At 41.8% G+C, this 25,972-nt stretch overlaps 1 protein-coding gene across 1 annotated transcript in view; it reads right to left on the bottom strand.

The window, feature by feature from the left end:
- LOC116322746 (collagen alpha-1(XIX) chain) overlaps nt 1-25,972 on the bottom strand; it is a 104,146-nt gene that overhangs the window by 41,628 nt on the left and 36,546 nt on the right. The window contains exons 13-19 of the mRNA XM_031742909.2: nt 23,031-23,060; nt 22,898-22,924; nt 22,345-22,398; nt 6,277-6,312; nt 4,671-4,706; nt 360-422; nt 234-278 (exon numbers count right to left, since the gene is read on the bottom strand). Coding sequence (XP_031598769.2) covers nt 234-278; nt 360-422; nt 4,671-4,706; nt 6,277-6,312; nt 22,345-22,398; nt 22,898-22,924; nt 23,031-23,060 — 291 coding nt within the window. The remainder of the gene's footprint in view (nt 1-233; nt 279-359; nt 423-4,670; nt 4,707-6,276; nt 6,313-22,344; nt 22,399-22,897; nt 22,925-23,030; nt 23,061-25,972) is intronic.

The following is a 25,972-nucleotide window of genomic DNA, read 5'->3' on the forward strand; positions in this document are numbered from 1 at the left end:
ACCATGCTTAGAGGAGCAAATGATACAAACACTTGCAAATGTAAAAAACAAACACGCACAACAAATCGTCGGCAGCTTCATTATTTGTTGGCAGATGATTTTAAAGATCACTGGAGGATAAACGGACTCGAAGAAGAAGAAGACAACTATCTCAGGAGGTTTAGCCTCAGAGTCTCAGGGAGCAGAAACAGAGGGAATCATCATATTTGACACTTGACATTGATATGACTTACTTTTTGTCCTTTCATGCCGCCGGATCCCTCGGCACCTGGCTGACCCTGTGGGAGAGGGAGGGAAGCCTCGGTTAATGACTCTGTAACGCAGCGGCATTGTAAATGTCAGTGCAGGAAAATACGTACAGGATCTCCTCTTTCTCCTTTCTCCCCCTTTTCCCCCAGGACTCCAGGCTCCCCCTTCTCCCCCTATATGAACAGAGCAGATCTCTGACAGTGACTGACAGCCAAAGCAGGACGAAAAGACACAAAGACACAAAGCTCTGAGAGTGAAACTCAGGTAAGGACAGTTGCTATGAATAAGTAATCAGAAAAAAAAAACCATACAGTACCGAGTCATCTCAAAATCAAACGAGTTTGTAATTATGGAAGGGGCCAAAAGAAACACAGTGGCACACGCTTTATGAGCCTGTGGCGTTATGTTGGACTTGCAGGATAATGAAAAACTTAATTCCCTGTTGCACTGCAGCACTTTCATGATGCCGTTCCCCTGCCTGCCAATAGATGGCACTTCATGACTGCCAGTGAGCTGCCCTTGAAGTGTTTTGACAGGATTTCTTCCTGTCAGTTATGTGACGAATATGCTAAATAAACAGAACTCTAAGACAAATGTGCTCCCTCCTTGGTCAAGACAGATAGTTAATGAATAATTTGTGATAAATATCTTTTTTTTTGTAATCGTAAACACATAGGAACTAGCTTTCTCACAATCTGCATCCATTCAGCACCTACTTATGACCTTTATTGCTCATATTTTTTGTCATGCATGGCACACGTGTAAAGATTTGTAGCAACTGCTTCACATACTCTGTGCAGAGACATTATGGAACATCTGTTTACCAATCTCATACGACAAAAAGACATCTGAGAAAGTTTGCAGCACATTTGTACGCTCACTAACAGTGCCTGGACGCTAACAGACAATAATTGCCATTCAGTCCCCCCCCAGTTACTTCGACTTGCTAATGACAGCTGTGGTATATTCATTTAATGAGACATAGTCAGTGTTTCCTCATCCAAATTAGGGGCTGTTATTAAGTCAGCAGTGGCTGCAATGTATGAACAGATGGATTGTCTTATTAATATTTTAGTCGGGGAGGAGGAACAAGTGGCAAAACTGACTTTGAGCACTAATTTTTTGCAGCTTTATCAACTATGCGGAAAATCACCATACTACTGCGGAGACGTTACAAGAAAATCACCTATATGAACGTTGGGAGGCTGTAAAGTAGGCCGCCAACCCACCATGCTGCACACAGAATTGTGGAGGTAGTTAATGGGTGAGTTATGACTGACATTCAGTGTAACACATAAGATGGAAAACTACTGTTACCCGAGTTGTCACTTGTACACTGTAATCTGGTGCAGACTCATGGCAAAAAAAAAAGAAAAGAAAAAAAATTCTATCTTTATCTTTATTTGATCTCCACGGAAGATTATTCAAAGTCAATTTACTGGCAGAGGTGTATGTAACAAGTTAATAAACCTTTCAAACGAGATTAACTGTGCCACAGCCAATATTTATGTAGATTATGACTGTATTTATACGAAGAGAAAGCCCACTGTGTATAAGACAGGGAAGCGCTCCACCTGTGGATGTCTGCGGGTGATATGTTGCCTCTGAGAAACCTTGACTCATCAAACTGCAATTAAGCCTGTCTTGCATCCCTCTATCCATCAATATCTGCAGCATTCTGTCAGAGCCCATTTGAGACTGTCAGTGGGAGACGCAGTTATGGAGATGTAATTCATGAGAACACCGTCTTCCCAGCACATCATCCACTGCAGACCTTTCTTTTTGTCTCCTTTAAAACATTCACACGCTGTTGAGTGAGTGAGTGAGCGAGCGAGAGGGGGCTCAGCTCACACAGATGTTGCACAAGCTGCAGTTTAGTCTAACTTGCGTCTATTTTGTCCAAGTTAAAAAATGCACAAGGATGGCACTGAGAGGTACGGAGAATCCCCGGCGCTGTTCAATTATTGCTGCTCGTGAAAACTGTTACTTTTCATTCCTCTTGGAGGTGCGAGGGTTTATCTGCTCTCGCTTATCGTCCCGGGTTTGCTTAAATTCCTTTAAATGCATTACAGTTCTGTTTTTCATTATGGGAGATTAAAACGTGCAGTGATTCTCTGGGACACAAGTTTCCTTGTCAGCCACAGAAAGCATAAATTTATAATGATAAAGTGAAGACGTATCCGTGATGTAGGGGCATGACTGATTTATGGCAAGGGCAAAGCTGGCATGCACATTTAATGGAAGAATTAGAGCACGGGAACAATAGTGCTTAGCAGCGTATGTCTCATCTAACATCTACATAAGCATTAAAATGAATGCTTTAATCATGTCCTTTAATCAAAATGTTACGTTTAATCTAATCGCAAACGTAGCTTTGGTCTCCTGTGAGCGTTGTCCCCTTCAGGCGTAACGCTACATTTAATAAAAATTCATTTTAATGTTTTAAGTCAGAGCGGGCCTGCAGGTCTACTTTCTCAAGCACTTGTAAACTTGTAGCACACGCCATAAACCCAAACGCTCAAAATTAAACAGATTAAGTCCATATTTAAAAATTCGAAATTGAACCATCTTAAATATTTTGAGTTCATGTGACATGTTCCCCTTTTTTCTTTTGCAGTTTGATTACATTGAGAAGTAAACGTGACATGAGCCCGTCAGGTTGAAGAGAATATGACACATGCAATCATAGACTGACTAAAGTATGAGCAAGAAAGCCAGGAGGAAGGTGAGCAAAAGGGTGGAGCTACGCCTGTTTTAAAATAAAAAATGCTCTGTGTTGAGTTATAACTTGCTCCAGTTGTTTCAGTTACCTTTGTGTCAGATTAGCAAAGGTGTGACACCATAGGTGAAGTGATATGTTGGGGGTAATGCTCTGCTGGGTGTGAAAATAAAGACCTGTTTGTCTCCATTGAGGTTTTGCTAGATTAAAATAATGCTTATTCTGTTACAGTGTGATGCTGCTTAAGTCTGCATACAAAAATTGGAAGGACACAAATAACTGCCTGGTTAAGGTAACACGAGTGTCTGTAAGTCAACTTATAATACCTCACAACAGAGGAGATAAGTCAAAAATAAGTTACGTTTTCTTTGTCAGCACCAATGGAAACATTTGACTTAAAAGTCTAGAGTCAAATAATCAGGACAGAATACTGTTTATTTTCTCTGCCTGAATCTGTTCTACAATAATTATTTGTTACTGTTTTTTGGTTTTAGCGAGTCTTTTTCTTCTCTGTGTTCAAACTTTCAGGATGTTTTTTTTTTATCTAACAAAGGGTCTCATTAAAGGGAAGCAGCATTTGAAAATTAAAAAAGAAAATTCTAAGACAACAATCGCAGGGTTATTTTCATTTCCGCCAAATAAAATCTGGACTTCTATGGATTCATTTTCTGATTCAAGTATAAACACTAAAGCTGCAACTGAGCAGCCAGTTGGTCAAACATGAAAACGCTTGTCAGTTGATTCACACGAACCACAATAGGTACTGCACCTCCATCTGTGGTATATCTACTGCAATCCCATTTGTTTTGAAGTATAATAAGTGTGTCCTCATATAGACAACTTTCTTTTTCAAGGTTGGCCAGCTGACACTTCTCCTTCCTCTGGGCAGAGGGAGCAGGAGGTTTTCTGCGGCCCAAGCTGACACCACCGCAAAACCATACACCTATACATCAAATGAACAGCTGCGGTCAAGAGGGTGTCCACTACACAATGGCTTTCACTCTCAGCATGATCACAAGTAGGCCACTGGAGGCTTGGCGGGGGGTGGTGGTTATTTTTTATTTTTTTTGAAGGAAGCAGGTTACAAGAAAGACAACGGGAGGTCTGGTACAAGTGTTTTTTTCCTTTACACTGCGTATGTCATGCAGCCTCTGGTGAGCTACAGCACCCCTGGGCTTCATGAAAATGATTGCAGGGCCTGTTTTTTTTGTTTTTTGCCAAAGCACTGTATGTAATGACCATCTGTCTGTTTGGAGTGTGAGCAGTGAGTCATGCTGGGTTGCACTGCGGGAGATGCAGGGTGGGAACAGCTATTTAACTTGCACAGTAGATAGTGTACAATTGACTGAAAGGTGCCACCTCTGAAGACGGATATCTGCTCTCGACTATAAACACACATGCAAAAGTCAGTCAAGGGCAGAGCAGACTCTACTTCAGGTTGCACATACGTCAGACTTGTCCGGATCAGTTTCTTGGGACAACAACTTTGGCACATCTTTATACAGACAACACTTTGCAGATGATTAAACTCCTTGGCTGTTCGGGAGGCTGCTACAGTGAACACTGCTCAGTCATCTTGGCAATTCACACTTGCTCGAAGTGAAGGTAAGGGCCAGTTTATCAAAAGCGGGAGACACCTCGAATCTACTTTAAACGCCGCTTGTCAGTATTTGTTTTGTGGTGAAAAATGTTTGGGTAATACCTTGGCACTTGCTCCTTCGGCGGCTCCTGTGGGACCCTGCGAAATAAGAAGACAATTATATGAAAACTCACGCGAGTGCCGCACATGTTATTCATCACAAATACATAACAATCATAACCCTATTCCGACCCTTATGAAGATATAAATTATTCCTGCAAATATTCTTGTGACAGTGGCTTTTCCATATATTATATATTTTTTTAACCTTTGCACTGATGTTGCCTTTCATAAAGACATGGCCGGATCCCTGTAGTCGGCAGCTAATCTTTGAGTGCGTCTTTGTTATGCGCCTTTCACAGGCTCCCCTGTTGTCGTCAAATGCTAATTTGACTTTGAAAAATAACCGCTGCCTCCTCAACTGCGCACACACGTCCTGCTGCCAATGGACAAGAGAGAGTGATGCCCTGGAGTGTGTTTTGAATAGATGATTTTGCCCCTGAGATCTACCTCAGCAAAACAGGTGACTCATAAATGCCAATACCGGGGGACGGAGGCAAATCTGGCACATGCGAAGGGTATCATCAGGACATTGCCATTTAGAAATGTCACACCTTCTCCATCCTGCCTTTCTTTTCTCTTATGACTTTGTGTTCCACAACTTTACGAGTTATTAAAGAAAAAAAAAGAAGAAGCAGGGGCTAAAATGAGTCACACGTGGGAGACACTGTTTAACAGTGAGTGGCTCAATTATAATGAAGATAATTGAACCTGGGCACCGGTAACAGACGCAGCACAGAATCTCTCTCGATTTGTGGATGAAATGAAATAAGACAAACCCTATGTCTCTGATCAAGAGTGTAATCAAGGCAATCGTGCATGAAAATAATTGGACACCCAAAACATCAGAGTTACACAATCCCCAAACACTCCTGTTTGTCCTGGCGTCAGAGCAGTTAAGCATCTGACAAGCTGTCTCCTTTAACGCATCACGGTGTTTGTGACCTTTAGTGTGTGGGTCACTACACAAACACACAAACGGCGTCTGGAATTGGCTCGGTCGCCTAAGGAAAAGACCATATTTCAAGGAGTCAATGGGCCCTCTAGGCAGACTTGTCCTACTTGTCAATACAAACATTCTAAAGTGCTACCTTAATATACCCCTTGTGGTTTGGTGCTGATAATGTAGCCTGTTTGTAGCAGTATGGGAGAAGATTTTGAGCAGATCAATAAAGCACAAGAAAGCATGAAATTAGTTAACATAGATACTTTAAGGAACAATGTCGTTGTAATTGCTCTTTTTCGGGGCAGATTTTGTATTCTGCAGCGCTGGCCTTATTGACTGTTTGCTTTAATATGCTTTTGAAGTTGTAATAAATTTGTAACTTCTTTAATGTGTCTGACTTTAGTTGGATATCAGTAAAAAAAACCTTTTTGTGATCTCAGGAGAATTCCCGGTCTAATAAAGGTTGAGCCGAACTCTGTTTTCACTGCTGGTAATTGGGTGTTATAGGCAGACAGAGTAGATGTGCAAACCAAACAAATGATCTATTAAGTTGAAACGAATGCATTTGGATATTTTCAATAGTACTATAGATCTTGACCTTTTATGTAAAATCAAAAGGAAAGAGCCTATGTACACCAGTGAGAGTGGCAGTAGATAACTTACAGGTGAGCCTTTGGGTCCAGGTTTTCCTCTCCGCCCCTTAGGAAAGCATAGGAAAAAAAAGTGGACCAAGATGAGTCAATATGCAATAACAGGTGTGGCTGGGCATGCATGCTGCCAGCAATTAAGGCTAGACAGCAACTCCTGTCACAGTCTCTAATTTGCTTTTAATTAACAACAAGAAAACTGCTTAATTGCTGCACCCTGTGTGGCCCTCTACTCTTTGTTCCCTCCTTTGGTTTACTGTCTCCTTTCCAGCTGTGCGAGTCCCTCAGTGCATCAATCAACCCGAGGAGTGAATACAGCAGCAAACAGGACAAGCAAGCCAGCACTGTCCAGCGTTGCAAAACAAAGTCAGAACAAAGCCACATTTTGAACCATTTTGTTCTGAGTTGTTCTTGACATTCTCTGAAAATTAAACCCCCCCAGCTCTCTGAGAGTCTGCGAGCCTTGGAAAAAACTGAAATGTAAATGAGATGTAATGCTATCTGAACCAAACCAAAGTTGGTTTAATTTACATCAAGAGGGTTTATGTCCTAGTGAGAAAAGAGGATAAAGCTCTGTGGGATAGAACTGCAGATATCCACTGGCAGAGCGTCGGTGGCTCTGTATTGAGGATTGCCTGAAACGAGTGCACGTGCACACAAAACCGATGTAAAATCGACTTATTTAAGAGAATACTCTGGCGGCAATCAATGGTAGAAGTGTGAGACAATGCGGAGATCTGTAATAAGGCTAAACACGATTACATCTTTCTAATTTGAGTGTCATCATCTGACACAGTGCTGCTATGTTAATAACATCGCAGTTCTCTTCTACTGTATGTGTCAGCACGGGCGACGCAAAAACACTGCTCTCCTCTTCCGAGTTAGCAGCTGGGTAGATCTGTGGAGAGGAAAGGCTCAGTGGCTGCTGAAAGAAAAGTTGGGAATCACAAAGCAACGCCCCCGACGCTTCCCTCTGACATTTCATGTGTGCGCACTTTGATTATCTGGGTCGAATTTGACATGTACGTTTGCCTGCAACAAAGACAGAGGAAGAAACTTCACTAAGAGCTATTGCTTTTAATCATCTGCCTGTGCGCTAATGCTCCTACTCTGTGTGTGTTTCTCTCTCAGATTACAGGATTATGAAAAGGGGAGAAGACAAAGTGTAGTACAGTAAATATTAAACTTAATAATGGCACAGTAGAACCGATGTGTGCCTCCTCTCGGGAATTGTGTGCTTTCCTCTGTTCGTGCTGTTTGATGTACCAACAAAGCTCTGGCCAGCATCTTTTGATCATCAGTGTTAATGCATTTCTGAGGCTACTGTACGTGTCCTTTAATGTGAACGCGAACGAGGGCTACATAGAGAAGAGGTGGAAAGTTGAATTGCCTTGATGGGAAGAAACAGACTCTTTAAACCTTAAAATCCTTTGCTTCAAATGACTGAGATTATATATTATATTGGAATAACCTCTTTGAAATGTAATTGAGGCTGGTTTCCTTTGTGGCAGAGTGGCAGCCGAACCATTCGGTAAGGGCTCACGCTTTAAGATGCAGATTCAAAACTGACTTGTATAATAGACTTCTATGTGTCACATTACAGCATTTCTGTGAGGGTGGATGGCGCTCATTTTTCACACTGATAATTCCTCGGCTGACACTGCATCACTGCTACGACTGCAAAAAAGACCAGACTGTTTGTTCTAGCCCTCTGTCCCCGCTGCTGCCCTTTCCCCTCTGAACATAACAACAAAAGCAGATTACACATATAAGTAATTTAGGTGATGAATATTTCATACGCTATTATTTCAAGTAGGTCATGAATTATGCAGTTTTCCAAACTATTTCTCCACATTTGCCCTTAAATCCCTTTTAACTCCAAAGTACGTACTAATTTTATGCCCATGTATTTGCATATGTTCATCAAAATAAATAGTGGAGCACTGTATCTGAGGTTAACGCCATATTACCAGCAACTTTTGATCGCAACCAGTTAAATACGTCTCCCTCACCCAACCTTTTTCCTGTGTATAAATAGTCAATTTATAGTCACAGGTGTTTATACGCTAATAATGACAGAAGAATGGCAGTGAGAGTGAGCGTGAGAGTAAGGGAAAGTTTATAAGATGGTAGATGACCTGCTATGACGCATGGAGACAGCTCTACTAACAAAAAGTCAGGAGGCAGAGGTGGAGGTGACAGAGTTGAAGATGTTCAGATTTTCATCGGCAGTGACCAGAATGGACAGGATTAGAAAAGAGAGGGACAGCTCAGGTTTAAGGAAAAGGTTGGAGGAAAAGGTGGAGAGGTGAGGTTGAGACGGGTTAGACATGATAGAGGAGGGACATTGAATATGGAGGTGCCAGGCAGAAGAAAGGAAGACCTCAGAGGTTGATGGATGTAGTGAAGGAGGACCCTAGAGACGGTGAGATTTAGGCAGATGATCCACTGTGGCGACCCCTTAATGGAGCAGGTATTAGAAGAAGAAGGAGTAAAAGAAGTAGAACAAGAAGCAGAAAAAGTAGAAGAAGAAGACAAAGTAGAAGAAGGAGTAGTAGAAGAAGAGTATACACTAATACAAGCCCAACTGATTAAACAAAAAACTGATAAATCACATCATATTTGAAGACAGATCAATATCAGTTAAAAGAGATGATATTGGTAGCAATATGGATGATCTACTGGTGTATACTTAATGACTATAAATGCACTTCTACAGTGTACCTGTGTTTTGTGTGTACATGCTGCAACACCTGAGAACAATCACAGCTCTTAGAATTCAGTCTTTTTGGATCTTTTGAGCTCCTTTCTCTGGGAAAGAGCACAAAAGAAATCTTTGTGTGCAGTAAATGAACCATGAGAGGCCCAGATGGCCTTCAGCTGACATTTTAAAACAAACATGTAAACAATGGTAAAGTGGCAGTTATTTAGATGACAGCTCTTAACATTCGTTGGTGGTGTCAAATTAAAAAAACAAAAAAACAAAGAAGGGAAAGAAATACTAAAGGTGTGTACTTCTTGTTTACCCTCAGGAAGTGTCCTGATGGGCCTTCTGGGCCTTTGAAGCACAACTACTGAATACTGACGTTATTTTATACACAGTACAATAAATTATACTGTCCTCTGGGTTGTATTGTGCTATAATGAGACTACCATCAAAGTAACTCGACCCTAGTTTAGTAAAAGGCAGACATCTAATTTAGCTATGTACAGATAAACTCGGGCCTGGATTTCTATTTTGGAACTACATGTTGGATTTCTTCTTTTATAGTAATTTAATATTTCTAAACACCTTCAGATAATCTTTTTCACGACAAAGTGATCCATTAAAACGACTACATCAGGTGACCTTGGGACTCAACTGATACTTTTCTGTCCAGAGGGCCTCTGGTTAGTAAATCTGTGCACAGTGACAAGAAATAATTAGCGAGGAGCACAGCTGTCATCACCGTTTGCACTCAATTGACTCTCCAAACTGAAACACCTGCCAGTGACACAGCACTACAACTACCTCCAAGCAGGCATGCTTTTATTAAGACACAACAACCACAGAGAGTCCATAATTCTTTTTACAGGAGTAGATTTTTAACAATGTCACCACCTATTTTTACCTTAATTGGTCAAAAATATATTATAGAACACATTCGAGTGTTGTTTAATAGTCTAACAAAAATTCTGGATTCACAATTAAAGCACATTTACTTTAGCTAAACTTTCCTAAAAGTTTCTCATGCTAAGGAGCTAATCTGACACTACAACCACCAGCTTTGTTTTAACTTAAGTGTAAAAATAAAAATCTAATTTTACATTTGATGCTAAAAAATAAGTTTTTTTTGTATATTCATATGAAGATTGTTTTCTAGTTGAACTGTACGTGACCATTTCCCACCTCTGTTATAAAGTTTGCAACTTTATAAAGTTCTCTTATTGTTTTAGACTCAAATTACGAGGAAAAAGGCAAAAAGTGGAGAGAAAGAATGAAAGAGATAAGGAAAAAAGCAAAGCTGTGACACCAAAATCCAACAAAAAGCATTTTCACGAAACACCACCTGTACGCCAGTACCATATTAAACAATGCAAACACAATAATTATAAATTCAACAGAGTGACAAGCGTGCAAGAGCAGCCAGCAGTGTCTTTGAATCTTTTCTTTCAGCTAAGCCAACCTTAACTTTCTCATTTCCTTTTGTGTTTCTCCATTCCTAATTTATCTCTCCCTTTGTGTACATCATAATTCTATGACTCCCATCTCATCCCTCTCTCCCGCTTTTCTTGTCAGCTCTCCTTCCTTTCCTGTCTCCTGTCACTCGCCCCGTTTCTCCCTCATCCAACTTCCAGCGCCTGTTGGATCACCCTGGCAATCTCTGTTGCTATGCAACGCTCAGTGTCCTATAAATTTGACAACATCCTAGTGCTTGATTATTATTTGAGCGCTGCAGTGTGAAGCCCTCCTTCAGGTCATTGCAGTAGATTAGAGGGAGGGAGAGACAGAGGAAGGCAAGGAAGGAAATGAGGGATGAGAGGGAGGGAAGGAGGTGGAGGAAGATGAAGGGATTGTGGAAGAGAGGAGAGGAAAGGAGAAGAGAGGAGGGGGAGTCAAAGACGAGTTAGCTTTTTGAGTTAATGAAAGATAGGCTGGCACGACCAAACACATATTCACATGTACTATTTATCTGCCCCGCTCTAAAAACCTGCAAACCATAAGTGTGAAAAGCAGACCGGATTAACTACTAATTCAATAGCTAAAGCTGGAGTGGGCACACATTTGAGCTGAAAAGAGGAGACCTCAGTAGACTGACAGCATATTTTGAACTCCCGACTTAATCCACATGGATCCGAGCCTTGACTTGCTTCAAGTCTGCTATGAGTTGTAAAGTGTAAAAGCAAAGCGCAGACACGGGGCCTGGCTCAGTCCTGCTATACAAGCCCCAATCTGAGAGCAAAGTCAACAGCGACAGTGACACACAGCAGAGACACTCCTTTATGATGACTCCATAATCCTTATCCCAAATGTCAACATGTTCTCTGAGACATTCCACGTTTCGCAGCCCATACTGGGATAACTCAGTAGTATAAAATGGAGAAAGCAGAACGTGTCGCATTTCTTAGCAATAAAGCAGATATACCATCAAAAAGTCTCATAATCCACCTGACAAATGACCCTGCCACGAAGGGTCAGTAGATAAGCTGAAGAAGCCTTCAGAAATGACCTGACACACAGTACAGAGAGCCAAAATGATGTTTTTTTTTATAAGCAGGGATAGATATCAATGCTAAAGACACTTTATTTTCTTGTATTATTTGATCTCTAGTTTACCTAGATAACTACAGTCAGTTTAAAGCCGTCTCCTTTAAATGGTTATACATCTGCATGAGTCTGTTTCTCCATACACCCAACCAAATCTTTCACCAACCTGACTTTTGGCTAGTAAATAATCAGAAATGTGGCTTTTCATTGATAAGTTTGACATATATGGCACCACGGGACCTTAATGTCCTGAGTGGGAAACTGTCTGACATTGCCAAGCCAACTTGGTCTGCAACAATGTTATGTAGCTCACAGGAGAGATGACCTTTTCTTAACTGAAAAAACTCCCATGCCTCTCCCACTCTGCCTGAGCTGAGACCCGTCTCCCTCTGGGGACATGTACTCGGGCCTCTCGAGCCTTTTTTTCTAAATGCTCTGCTGGGTTTAACAGGAGCTGACTGTTTAGCTTATGAGCAGCAGCTGCATTAGCTTAGTAAATAAATGTCTAGAAAACAGTGAAAATGATAAATTGTCACACTATCCTTAAGCTGAACCGATCATCCATAGGACAAAGAGCAGGAGGCTGGCTGTTAAAAATACACATGATGTCTTTTTAAGGGCCACCCCAGAAAAAAGAAAAGGGGGAGATGAATGCTCACATGCTTCATGCGACCACAAAAACAAGTTAGAGGAGGCTTGCCTGTCACAATATTTATTCCCCAGTGAAAATGCTTGTCGGCTCCTGGCCTGTGAAAGACGGGGTAAAGGGACTGACACACGCACATGCATTTGATCCCCTCAGTCCTTTGGTCAAACCTCATGTTCCTTAGCAGCACTTACTGCATCCAGATTCAGAGGAGATACAATTTCAGCACTCCTGGCAAACGCTAATTTATTCTGTAATTAATGGCGAAATGTCATTCTGTCCCCTTGAAGGTATTTTCTCATCTCTCATTTAACAATTTGCAGGATGAACCACGAGAATCCGCACAAGCTAGGAAAAACAGCGAGTTTGTGCGGGGGATCTGTAAAACACGGAGGCTGTGCAGCAACGTCGTGAGAGGTTCGCTTTATTTATTTATTTATTTATTTGCAAATGTGGGGCAAAGTGTTGTGATTTTGAATTTTATGTTAAGTGTAAATTAAATCAAATGGCCACATTTGCATTCTCACTGATCACGCGTGCATTAGCCTAAGCACAGGTGCTCCTAGATGGTAGTTTCAAAATAAAAGAGAAAAAGCTGGTGAAAGGGAAACATATTCAGTAAATTCCCAGCAGCTATATAGCTAAATATCCGGCACTTGTCCAAATCTTCGCCAGACCTATTTTCACTGTGTCAAATCAGCTATCAACCTATGTAAGGCAAATATCGATCATGGCACTTGCTTGAAATGTCACAAAACATGTTGCGGAGAACACAGCCCCACCTGCTTGTTATTAAGGATCCAATTAGAGACAGACAGTGCAAATTCCTTTTCTTTTTTTTTCCAGCTACCCTTGCTGGGTGCCATCTTAGGACACTGCACAAGCTCAGAAAATGCCTGGGCACTGGAGCTTGCAGAGATCCCTTGCACTTGGTAAAAGCCTCAATAAAATAGGATTTGTTCCAGTTGTTTACTGAGGGTTAAGAGGAGCGGCCGGGGCAGGAAGAGAACGGCAAAGCCGACAGCTGCCTGGCAGGGGCTCAAATGCAGCTTAGCATTTTTCACCATTCTGACTGGCACACAATGCTCTCTTTAACTCCCAGCCATCTAAATATTCAGGGACGTATAAAGAGATGGCTGACACTGCAGCCGACTTAAGACACAGCTCAGCTGGCCAAGATTGCACCTATAGTCTCTTGGCTTAAGCTTTCCATGAAGGCTTTCCTCACAGAGACTCAATCATAGACCCCGCGTGAATGGCTATTTGTACAAGTGCCACTAGATGGCAAACTAGTTTCATCACAAATGTTGTGCATGGCAGGGGACAGAGCCAATGAGGAAACTGTAAGTTCTCTCTAAGAGAGGATGGATGTCCTCAATGCATGAATGTATGATGTGTGTTGGGTAACATCCCTAATTAGGCAGTCTGGCAATTAGGCACTGAATACCGTAGAAGAGATTTTTCAGTGGAGGGCTTACAAAGATGAGAGAAGAAGGAAATGGACGAGAGCAAGAAGCTGCATGAGAGCCAGAGAGTGACAATAATTCTCATACCGCATTATGCCTCTTTTCAGCTGCCACACAATGGAAGGGGACACAGGTGGCACTACATGGGTACACAGTCACAGAACGCAGCATATCATTGGGTAAAATAACTATTATAGAGCTATTTCAGCAAACACCCAGCTCTTCACCACCACACAGTGTGCAAACACTGGAGCCGAAGGCAAACAGAGGAAACGCAGACAGTGGATGTCTATGGAAACTAAGCCCTGGAAGTCCCAAAGGACAATCAGAAACATCTCTTTACAACCGCCACGTTTATATCATATCTTCACAGATGAGTTTTAAGAGCTCATTGACTTTAACAACTTCTACGGAGAGGAAAGAAGCTTGATGATATTATCTGAATTTGCATTTTTATGCGGTGAAGAAGTGATGATAAATCTATATTTAACTATGAGCTCAATTCCCCGCCGATCCGCTGAATGTCTGTGCAGCGTTTCCGCGCAAGCTGGTTGCCTATTGCGTTGGCTCCTCGCTGGGACAGCAATGCCTCTTGAATGTTCTCATCTCCTAATGGATGCTGTTATTAGTCTTGGCTCTTTCACAATTTCACAGTCTCATCTGGACTTTTGGCCGTATTATTCATCCAGAGCAGATTGCTCCCATCCTATGTTTACAGATACTGAGTGTTTCATTAATGCATTATCCAACAAGTGAATAGCAGAGGCTGGAAATCTACTTTGAATAAACCCCGGTTCATTTTACAAACCAAATATTGGAGGTCAGAGAGAATACACTGTGCAAAGATCCACAGAGCGCTCTCCCCGGGTACTGTAGCCTTCGGCGAGTCTTATACTTCATATCACTTGCCACGCATAACAGATTACACAAAGGTCTCTCACATTACCATCTGTATAATATCAGGCCACTGTCAATACGCCGCTCCCTGGCATGCCATTAAAGTGGACGCAGATGAATGTATGTACGTAAATTGGTTGCAGGCAGGAGGAGAGTGTGGGAAATCAGAATATAGATGATAGGCTGCAACAGCGTGCTATAAGCGATGCAGCCTCCCACTACCACGCCTCTGTGTTCTGCAGTGTTCAGGGCACCGCCCCCCTCACCCCTCCCCACCGACCAGCCTTCTGTGCTCCAGCTCTCACTGACCTCCTCCCTCTCCTTGGCCAACTTGGCCAAAATGGCTCCTAGATAGCAAGAAATATCCTTTTAAAAGTATTTACATTCTTGGAATTTCTCACACTACTGCAACTGACCTAGCATGTCGGGAGGTATCTTTGCATATTGCCAGACTGTTCGGAGCCAAAGAAATCCCAATTGTTTGGATAACTTAGCCATGAGATCACGCTGTCACGAGGGGGTAAAATCACCTCGTGTCCACTTACTGTACATACCTCAACAAGAAAAGTGAATTCAGTTCAGCTGACCCTGTTTTATACATGACACTCCAGTGGCGGTGCTATGACCTGGCAGACACTGGAACAACATTTAAAGATGCTTGGAAAGCATTAGACACAGGCCTTGGGGGGCTCGCAGGCCATGAAGAATTTGAACACTAAAGCATCAGGGATACATATATTGCCTGCAGCGTCCCTGCTGAGCGGTACAACTCTGTCTCCTAAAAAAAAAAGTTGTAAGGCTGTAGATGTGTGAATGAGGGCCATGCTCCAGCCAACTATAGCAAGTCTATCTAATGCTCAGAGGATGCGTTGACCTACATTACCCCTCGTTCAAGATCAGCTTTTCACACCTATGCATACACACATCGACTTACGGGCGCCCACAAAAACGGGCGGAGAATCATTAGAAAAGCCGGCGAACAAGGTGCAATCAAAGTGGCCCTCTCAAAGACCTGCCCCCTGTATTCGTCCCTGTAATTAATTGGCCAATTAATGTGTGTTTATTCTGGACACCCACGGATGTAGCCAAATTGGGGCTCTTTGGGAACGACGAGAGTCAGACAGATAAATCAAAGCGCTGTGCATCTGTCCTCGCATGTGCCAAACGCTTCCCCCTGTAACCCTCCTCTTTCCCAACAGGCCCCAAATGTGAGACCTTTTCAGAGCCAATCAGGTCAAATCTTTGTTTCATCCTCCCTCCCAATGCACTTGACATTGACAAGATTAATTGCCTTGTGCGCTGGGCAAACGTGTTACCCCCTGGTGCAGTACAGGTGTCAAAAGCACGGCTCGCCGAATTTCCTCAATACGAGTTTCAACAAGAGAAAAAGGAGAATAACCTGTTTCACTTTGCTCAACAAAGGGTTAACGAATCCTCACCCCCTCACCACCCCCACCCCCCTCCTTGTAAAATCACACAGGGTGTAAATCTGGCCATAAAATCTCAGCTGTGAGCCCTGCTGACCTGTAAATTCTTCTCTCTATGTTTCTCTGCCACCGGGCTCCAACGGGTCAGGCCAAAACTGTAACTACATATGGACATCACGTTACCGCGTTTAAGCACAGCTGTGAAGTCACACGCCATCGCTGTGGTCACCAACTGTACCCCTGTTAGTTTAATATACCACATGAAGTTGGTTTATGGTTAAACAGAAACCGAGTTCCAGTAAGTTTAACAGATATAAACACAAATCAGTAGGCACAGGAGTTTCTTTACATCGAAAATATGCCCCCAAAATGTCATAACAAAACAAAAAAGCCAGTAAATGTATCAAGACGACACATTCTTGCTTCTGATTTATCATTTCTTTGAGTACGGTTAAAGTTTTCCCAGTAAAAATCTAAATGTACACAGATCAGAAACATACCAGATCAAATCCCCATGAAGGCAAAGCACGGCAAACAAAACAATGCACAAATTGTCCTCTCGCATTTAAATGTGAGTCCACTAAGCAACTCTAACCTCGCCTTCTCTGAGAAATTAATTTAGCGTATCGTTATTCGGTATAGTGAACTGGACAACAAAGAAACATGGCTCCAATCAAATAGTTGCTGTAATTTCATGCGTTTACTGTTTCACCCCAATCAGTGGCAGCCTCCCGTGGAGAACTTCTGGCAGGAAGGCTGGTATTCTCACCAGGGACTCGTTACTTAATAATCTCACGCTGCAGGTGCTCTGGTAGAGGTCAACAGTCTGTTACAGTGGCTGTTCATGTCTGCCTCCACCTATGAAGCAGCAAACCGCTGCCAAATGTTTCAGTCCCCACAAACTGAGCCATTACTCCTTCCCTATCACTGTCACTGCCTGTTTGTGTCTCTGCAGACACACCGACTGATCGAAATGAACCTTAGCCAAGTCCATTAGATACAATATGAATATTATATATATGTATGCTGGAGTGGCTCAATTATTTCAAAACAACATTTGCTCTGTCCCGTAGAGGAGAAGCATCTAAATTACAGTTAGAGCATGCATTTGGTTCTCAGAGAACAGCATACTCATCCAAATTAGGTTAAATGACAAAAGCTATCAACTGTGCAAGGAGGATACATAGATTTAGTTTTAAAATAGATGAATGCTATTGTATCTAATCTGGCACTAATGGTTTGACCTCAGCTTACCCACATGAAGCCTTTTAAAAAGAGAGTGGTCCCCGATCTTGTGTCAAAAGAAAATGACCACCAGTTTGGTAGCAGATAAAATGACCTAAGTGTAAGATTGCATGGCTTTTCCCTCGTCTGGGAGAAAACATTTGGCCTGTAGTGTACATCTAATGGACTGACACTCTTTGAGACATGTGTCAACATAAGGGTGAAGAGGAAAATATGGAAAAAGATATGCTTGTGCCTTTGGTCGGGACTTACAGACAGCTGTCTCAGTCATTCAGCACAGGGCATGAATGGAAAATGTAAGTACGACTATCATTTCCAAAAGACAGCAATTACGTCCCTTGTCTGCAGAAAACTGGATCAGTCCATATTTCCAAGCAGAGACAAGACAGATGATCTTTTCTGCTGTTTTGACAGATTATATCCACGCTACAGTAAAGAGCTCAGGCAGCTGCCACTGATGTTACTTTTTCAAGATTTTTGACACAAGCGAAGGACTTAAAGTGTTTCTGCAATACAATTACTGACGTGCACTGATCTGAGACTATGATATCAGACGATATGAAGTGATGACAGCTGACGGATGTGATGCAACAGCAGCTGACGTTATGAGGTAAAGACTTGTATCGTTTTACAGATCGCCATTAGCTTAACGGGACTCTCTCAACTGAGAACTTGTCTTCCAACCCACTAACCCAAGTAGTGAGCATCATCTTCACACTTAAGCTGTTATCTAGTTTCACTTGACTTCCGATACAGGGGTCAGAGGTCTAACTACTCTCAGGTTCAGAAACCCAACGCTCCATCCTGTTGCAAGTCTGCCGTCACAGGATTCGGAAGTATTAAATCCAGTTTTATAAAGAACATTACTCAGCAAACAACAAGAATATTAAGTTAAAAACCATCTTTACATTCATGAGGATAATTATTAAGGGGACAACTGTTGTAAACACACAACAACTTGGAAATAAATAATGAATGATCTGGTGCACACTGTAATTAATACCCACGGTGGTTCTAAATGCACAAAGTTATAAAAAGGGAACTGACTCAACAGAGGATGAAAAACCTGTTAGTAAAATCAAAGCCCTGTCATTTTACAGCTCAACTCTATAATGTTTCTTCAGCAGGCATCAATAATCTCACTGGATTCTTTTATCAGCGGCATTGATGCGCCACATCATACTATTTAGTGAGAAACGATTCCTCTCGGATAAAAAGCCGCACTTTTAATGGCTTTTCCCTCCACCTGCATTGCCTGCCTAGCAAAGACATCTAGGTGTTTTCTTCATTTGAACATTTTGTCCTCTCTTATCTCCCTGATATATGTGGCAGGTATCTTCTGTGGCACAGTGGCGTCCATCCACATTTCCAGTTTAGGTACATGGGCATATATGCACATGACAAACACTATTTTTGCAAAAATAGAAATAAAAATAATCAATAACTGAAAGGCAGTCAGCTGAGAAAGCCCCCCCCTTACCTTATGGTCGATTCTTAGCAGCACACTACACATATCGCCTTACCTCATGCACAATAAAAGACGCCTACATGCTTATTACTGAGCTGCTAGCCCACCAGCTAGTTATCCATATGCTTAGTAACTGTGTCAGGTAGTTCACTGCCTAAATAAGAGCAGCGCATAAATAACCAGCTAACTAGATTTGAATATACAAACGAATGAATAAATGAGTAAGAGGATCTTGAGTGCATAATTCATTTGAAGAGAACACATCTGTAGACACAGCAGTTGCAATGTTCTCCTTCCTCAAGGGCTTGCTGGAGTTTCATCATCTCTGCACTGGTATAGCTATGTCTAATAAGAACAAACACTGTGCAGCGCATCTGTCAGATGTGTGCATTTTCTAAAGCAGGAGACTAGGAAACCTTGACACGGTACAAGCCCTCAGCTTATTACAGGAGGATTTCAAATACTCTGTATTTGCAGTATTTACATTCTGCAAAATACATAAAAGGAAATAACGTGTTGTCTGTCAATAAGGGAAATTCAATGTTTTACAGTGCTTACCAGTAGTTCCCAAACATTTAATCAGAACATATAACTGTGCCGTCATGCTATAAGGCAACATCACATCCTGTATTTTTCATAGAAAACCCAAGAATCAACATGACATTTGTCAGTGACTTCATGCAGGATTTAAATGTATTTCTATATACAGGTACATTTATACTGCTAATAAGGCTTAATGTAGTGTTAGGCATGGATTAAACCTCCAAGACCCACCTTGCACAGGGGGATTTCTTAAGGTGATTACTTATTAATCCACAGGAACCTACTGAGTTACCCAGAGACCCATGTCAGCTCTGAACCAATTCACAACCCTGAGCCAACTACAGAAGCAGGGCATGCTGGGAAGTTTTGGCACAACATGAATGAGCCGTGCTCACTCTGGTGCTTCTATATGTGTTGATGTTAAGGATAAACGTGCACTGACCAAATGTGGGTTTTCAGATCTATTTTGAGCAGATGAAATGATGGTGTTTGTTACTTTTATAATTCTTCCTGACTTTAAATCATCACTTTTTTATGCATTTAAAACTTTATTATACAGTCACATGAAGCAGACTTCTCTCCGACCTGCACACAAAGATTTTCCCCCTCTGGTTCCTTTCTGCATGCATGTCTTTCACCTCCTCAACTTCTGTAGGACAGAGCCAGCCTATAGTGACAACCCAGCGCTTAGCACATCATTACAGAGTGTGATGAATATTTTAGCACGCAATAGTCAGCGGGGGGACATATCCCTTTTTACAGGTGCTCCCTATCTTCGTTTTTGATCGGCTGTAATGTACCACTGAATCCCAAAGTCCTACTCTTTGCCTGCTATTCTGTGTCAATTCCATTCATAATAGACAGAACCAAGTCATTCACATTACCATTAATGGCAATGTGTAATGTAGGGGCAATACATTCCCATAAACTCCTAGACAAGGTTGGACTGGCTCATACCTCCACCCTGACAAAACTTAAATAGCTCTCTATCATGTTAATAAGGTGAAATAAAGACAGTTAGGATCACAGGGGTTTGAGTGACTGATATCAGTTCTTGCATATGTTGCTTTAAGCTTCGGAGAAGGAGCAACGCAAACGGCATCCTTCCTCTTCTCCACCACCACAATGCCCTCCACATCTCCTTCAAGTAAAGCTAGATGGCTTAGAGTGGTTGTATTTTTTTTCAACAACAAATTGAAGCAGACAGTTTGAGAGATGGTCTGGCTTGAATCTAAGCCTTTGTGAAAGCTTTCCACTCCCGGCTATTCTATGAAGGTTGCGGGGCGGTCAGTCTACATCAAGATATTCTGCATCAGTGGTACAGCAGCTACGGCTCTCATAAAACCAAAAAGTTGCCTGCGCGGACGAGAGTTGCTAATTAGACGAGAGTCTCCGGCTGTATCAGTAGGCCACTCGCTGGCCCCTGATAATGATCCATGTCCAGCTTCCTAAAATAGGAACGTCAAACTGCAGAAGCACAGGTTGGTCAACAACTTGGATTCCATGTGACTCCTCAAGCTAAGAATAGGCAGAAACCTTAGCGTGTTAACAGTTCCCGTGAAGTCAGCCAGTCATCAAAGACAGTAGTTCAGGACGGTATCTTCAGCAACAACAACACCAGAGAGCCTGTGATCGCCTGTTTAAAGCCCTATGGCAGTTTTACCTGTAAAATCTTCAAAGAAATAGCTAGTGCAAAAAAATATTATGGGGACATAGGAGATAGAGATATAGGAAGCGAAGAAGCCACAACATCAAACACGGAGAGACTCCCCTCTTTCTTCTAACCCAATTATGATTGAATGAAACTGCATTCCAGAAGAAAAGCACACACCATAATTGATGTCTCTGACGCTCGGTCCCTTTGACGCTGAGCCACTACTTAAGTCAGGCTAGGTATAAAATAACACAATGACTAATGAGGCTGAGGAAGCAAAAGCATAAAAAAACAGCAACAACAAAAAAAACATCTGCACTCACTGAGATCGCTTTCGTTGACCGTGACTTCTCTCCCTCACAATAGAGTCGGATACTTTATGCATTGTGGGAAATGAGCCATTGAGAAATAACACGGTCGATGATAGGTCATAAATTTATGATGGTATTGTTAGAAGTTTTGAGTCGGAATGCATTAACACACAGAAGGGTGGAATTTTTGAGATGCTCGTGTCCAGATGTCACGAGTATTGTGCATCATCTTGGGTTCGCCTTAATCTGAAAAGAACATTTGCCTGACCTACTTATGAGTGCTCTACAGCTGAACCTGCTATATATTTTATGTTTTGCTGCAGTGAGCCGAATGTTTTCCCGCTGTTTTATGACCATTCTCTGTAAGACAAACGCCAACACTGAGTGGCATGAAGCAGCTATTTTTTGATCACAGGCGAGTGTGTTCGCACCGAGTCAATAACGGCACACGCAGAAGGACATTCTCTCCACCTGTGCCCGAGAGCTGCCTTTCAGCTGTGATGGCAAGGAAAAATAACATTCTTGCTCTTGTTCAAGCTTCTAACCACAGTATTTTATGTTTATCTATTATTAATATCAGAACTTCACGCATGAATTAACAATGCTCCAAAACAATTAAAGTATAATCAACTGGAAATCAACATATGCTCCCACAAAGACTGAATTTTTGTGTTAAATAGGCTTTGAAAAAAAATGTATTTGAATAAAAATTGTATTAAGTGCACATTTTTGCCAGCAAAATCCTGACACTTATATTTCTAACCACAGTTATTAGAATAAGAGTTGACAAATAAATATAAAACATCTCAGTTGATTCAGTAATGGATGCTGTGTCTGTCTCAAATCAAGCTGGCTTTTTTAAGAAACCAAATACTGTCACCCAATGGGACTGAACCATGTGTTCTGCCAGTGATATTATGAGTATGTGTGTGTGTGTGTGTGTGTGTGTGTGACCCCTTGACCAGTGAGCCCATTCATTAATTGTCATACAACTAGCCCACACCAACCCATCTCCTTTTGCAGGCCCATTGCAATCCCCTTGCCACAGATCATCTTTGCCTCTTCTAAAACAACAACAGCCGTTCAGCTGCTGCCTGGCCTCTCCCCAGGCCAGGTCCTCTCAGTCAGTACAACCACAAGCCAGGCCACACAACTGGCGATCTGTCTCTGTTTACTCACCCTTTTGCCCTCTTTCCCCGGTTCCCCTGGATGACCAGGCACTCCAGCCGATCCCTAGGGAAAGGACATCTATCATGGTGAAAAGGCTACTACAATTGGCAAAGCAGAACGGTACTAGAACTTGTTTCTTGCAAAAACTGATGCAGACAGATGTTTGTGCCACGAGTTCTCAACAGACCAGTGGATTGCTAGTGGGTTTATTTACAGTGATATGAAACACAGCATTAGCTTAGTTAGAACTGCATGAAGAATAGAAGACAATAGATAGTGCTGTAGCTTTCATTCTCACTTCTGAATGGCTTTTACATGAGTAGTGTCTCTTGAACGGGTAATTTGCAGCCTCAGTTGATCAGATATTCATTCCATTACTCTACAAAGTATCTTGATAAGAAACTATTAGCAAGTTAATCAAGGTATCTGCTGAGCAATGTCTTGTGCAAGGGCATGCATATGGTGCTTCGGTAATTGGCTGCTAAACCAAGTAGCTGTACTTTACTGAAAACATGCCATATGCACCTTCTGCAGCAGCAAATTCAAGAACAATATTTGTTACCTTCTCTCCTTTTTCACCTTGGAGACCCTGAAAATAGCAAATTGTGACATTTATGCTTACAAGAAAAATGCAAGTAAAAACACAATAGTACAGGAGGCCTCAGAGAAAATACAATTAAGTAAATTCAAAGTACCTGATCTCCTTTCAGACATTCTTTCTCAGCCTGTGATTCAAAGAAATTGTATTAAAAAAAAGCACTTCAGTCAGTTTGAAAATGCAACACGATTAGTAGGGGATAAAAATACATGCCGCACAATTGTTCATGACATAATTATCCTTGACCAGAATGACCTGTAGAGAAATGAGGGCATGACTGCTACAACTCTCCTGACACCCTGCTGTTCACTGTCAAGAAAGGCCAAATGGAGTCGTCTCAGAACCAAAACAACGCCACGCACCACATCTCCGCTTTCAAATACAACCCAAATAATTGGTGTCGTCTTTCAATTGGCATCCACAAGTCAAAGACTGCTCATTTTCTTCACAGAGACAGCTGCACAGATGGACATTCATGACGCACGTCTTTCAAGTCAGTCAGACGCCTCATCCAAAGTAACAAAAGAAAAAAAAAGCTAACGAGGAGGCTGACAACTCTCAGACTTTTGCAGCTGTGTCCATAAAAAGAAAGCCAGCTCTGACCTGTGACACTCTCAACGAAACATGACTCAGTCCCCTGCAGTTGTTTTGCTAATAAATCAATTATTCATGTACAATGGTACAGTGGTCTTTGCTTGGGATTGTTAGCACAGAATCATGACAATGGCTGACAAGCAGTACAATGCAAATCCACTGGCAGCACGTTTGCACTAAAAAATTCCTCCCAACATTTTCTGCTCACGCTCGCGGACCAATTTACTGGCATGATGTTAGAAAGTTTGCTAAAATCCTGTTTGCCTGTCGGAGAAAGACTGTTGCTTTGCTTGTCCTTACAAATGGGAAATTAGCATTAGAGAATAGCTAATGAATGGTGGCAGTGTTCTGTGGGCATTGTAAGCACTTTGGTGACATAAAAGGGGCAGGCCAGAAGCAGTGGGACAGAGTTTTTGTAACAGACCAGTGCTGATTAAAACTGGCAGGCTGATCCCCTCATGATATGCACATAATTAGCTAACCACCCGCAGTATACCTTTACTCTGTATCAGCAATCAACTCCCTTGCAATAACGCATTGAGCCTACACACTGTGCCCACACACTCACAATACAGTTAGATCTGTAAGTTTTTCGACAAAGACGCATTATTTTTTTTCTTGCTGTAGACTTGCCTCTGCACACCTCTGCAGTGCATTTGAAATCAAAAAAGCAGTATGTGATTGAAGGACAAACTTTCAGCCTTAATTCAAGGGGGTTTTGCAAAAGGATTGCATTAACTGTTTAGGAATTAAAGCTATTTTTACACACACTCATCTCCAGATGCTAAAAGTAATTGGACAGGTGAGGCTTGCTCCCATGACAAAGCAGAAATTTCACCATTAGGCGGGAAAAAAAAAAGCAAAATAAACCTATAAGCAATCCAGCAAAACTTTAACGGTGGCCAAATCAACAGTCTGGTGCATTGTTAAGAAGACTGAATGTACTGACCAGCTCACCAACAAGAAAAGACCTGAAAGACCACAGAAGAACTAAAGCGCACAATTGCAGAATGTTTACTTGGCTAAGGAAAAAAACTTCACAGCATCTAGCAAGTCAAAAACAATCTCAAGGCGGTAGGACAGGGGGTCAGAGTGGGCCGGAGCGATCTGGAATGGCGATCCGATACCTTCGGTTAATGAGCAATTAAATCTGATCGGCAGGTTAATGCATATTACTCTTGAATCAGTTAATTTTTTCGTGTGCAGCAGCCTTGCCTTGCTTTAGGTGAAGGTGCGGAGATACTCAGTAATACGCTCAGTAATAAGAAAATAATGACATCCCATGGCCTGCTTACACCTTCAATACATTCTTTTTATTCTCCTTTTCATCCCAGAGATGATTCATGCTGCAGATCTAAATAAAGTTTCAATTGCAGTACTCATCATCTATCTAGTGTTACACAAGAGGAGCCAGCATAAACTGATTAACATTTTTCTGTAAGTGGTAGGTAAGAGCTAAACAAATATCACAAAACAAACACACTGCATCCGCACAGTTTGTCACAAAATGTGTCTGCAAGGAAAAATGTACAGCTCCTGTATGTCTTATGAGAGAAAGTTCATGCGCGGCACTCGGGGACTGAGAAAGATGAGACGAAGATGAGAGATTATTCTCAAAGGTAAGCACTGCTCAGGAAGTCGAATTTTATGAACTGGAAATTTAAATCTTGCATGTAACGTCTGCATTCATTTCAGTTCTTAAATCAGATATTCAATCCAAATGCGACGTTCTGCAGAATTATGTTTTTGTGAAAATGCTTGCAAAACAAATTGAAGCAGGTCTTTACCAAATTTGTGTTACTCAAGCTGATTAGTTTAACTCACTGAATACTGAGTGAATCTGAATTGAGTGAATATCAGAGTACCAGCACAGGTCAGCTTGGACAAGAAAAATATACTGGACTTATTATGGGACTGATTTCTAAGTGATTCTTTTCCCTGTCTTGCACCACCACATCCAATCTCAGGGTTCCCCCACCTGCCAAATCGCACTAACCCTCTCAAGTCTACAACACGGCACAAAACCACTCATTGCAATCAAGAATGAGAACATCAGGTTAGACTTTGCATCTACAAAAGTGTGCACAGTTCTAACAAAAATAATAAATAAACAAATATTTGGATTTATGGATCCAGAATAATGGGAAGGAAAAAGCTATGAAGAAGGAGAGAAACACTCTGTCAAGATTGATGGAGACACTGTTATGGCATGGGCATGTGCTGTATGACTGCCAGTGGAACCGGATCACTAGTGTTTAAAGATGATGTGACTGCTGATAGATGTAGTGGGATAAACTGTGAAGTGTACAGGGATATACTCTCTGCTCAGATTCAGCCAAACATTGAAAAAAAACTGATCAAGCAGAACTTCACAGTGCAAATGTGTAATGATCCAAAACATACTGCAAAAGCAACCCAAGAGTTTCTCAAGGCAAAGACACTGGA

This window comes from Oreochromis aureus, linkage group 13 (genome assembly GCF_013358895.1).
Source record: "Oreochromis aureus strain Israel breed Guangdong linkage group 13, ZZ_aureus, whole genome shotgun sequence".
Lineage (NCBI taxonomy): Eukaryota > Metazoa > Chordata > Actinopteri > Cichliformes > Cichlidae > Oreochromis > Oreochromis aureus.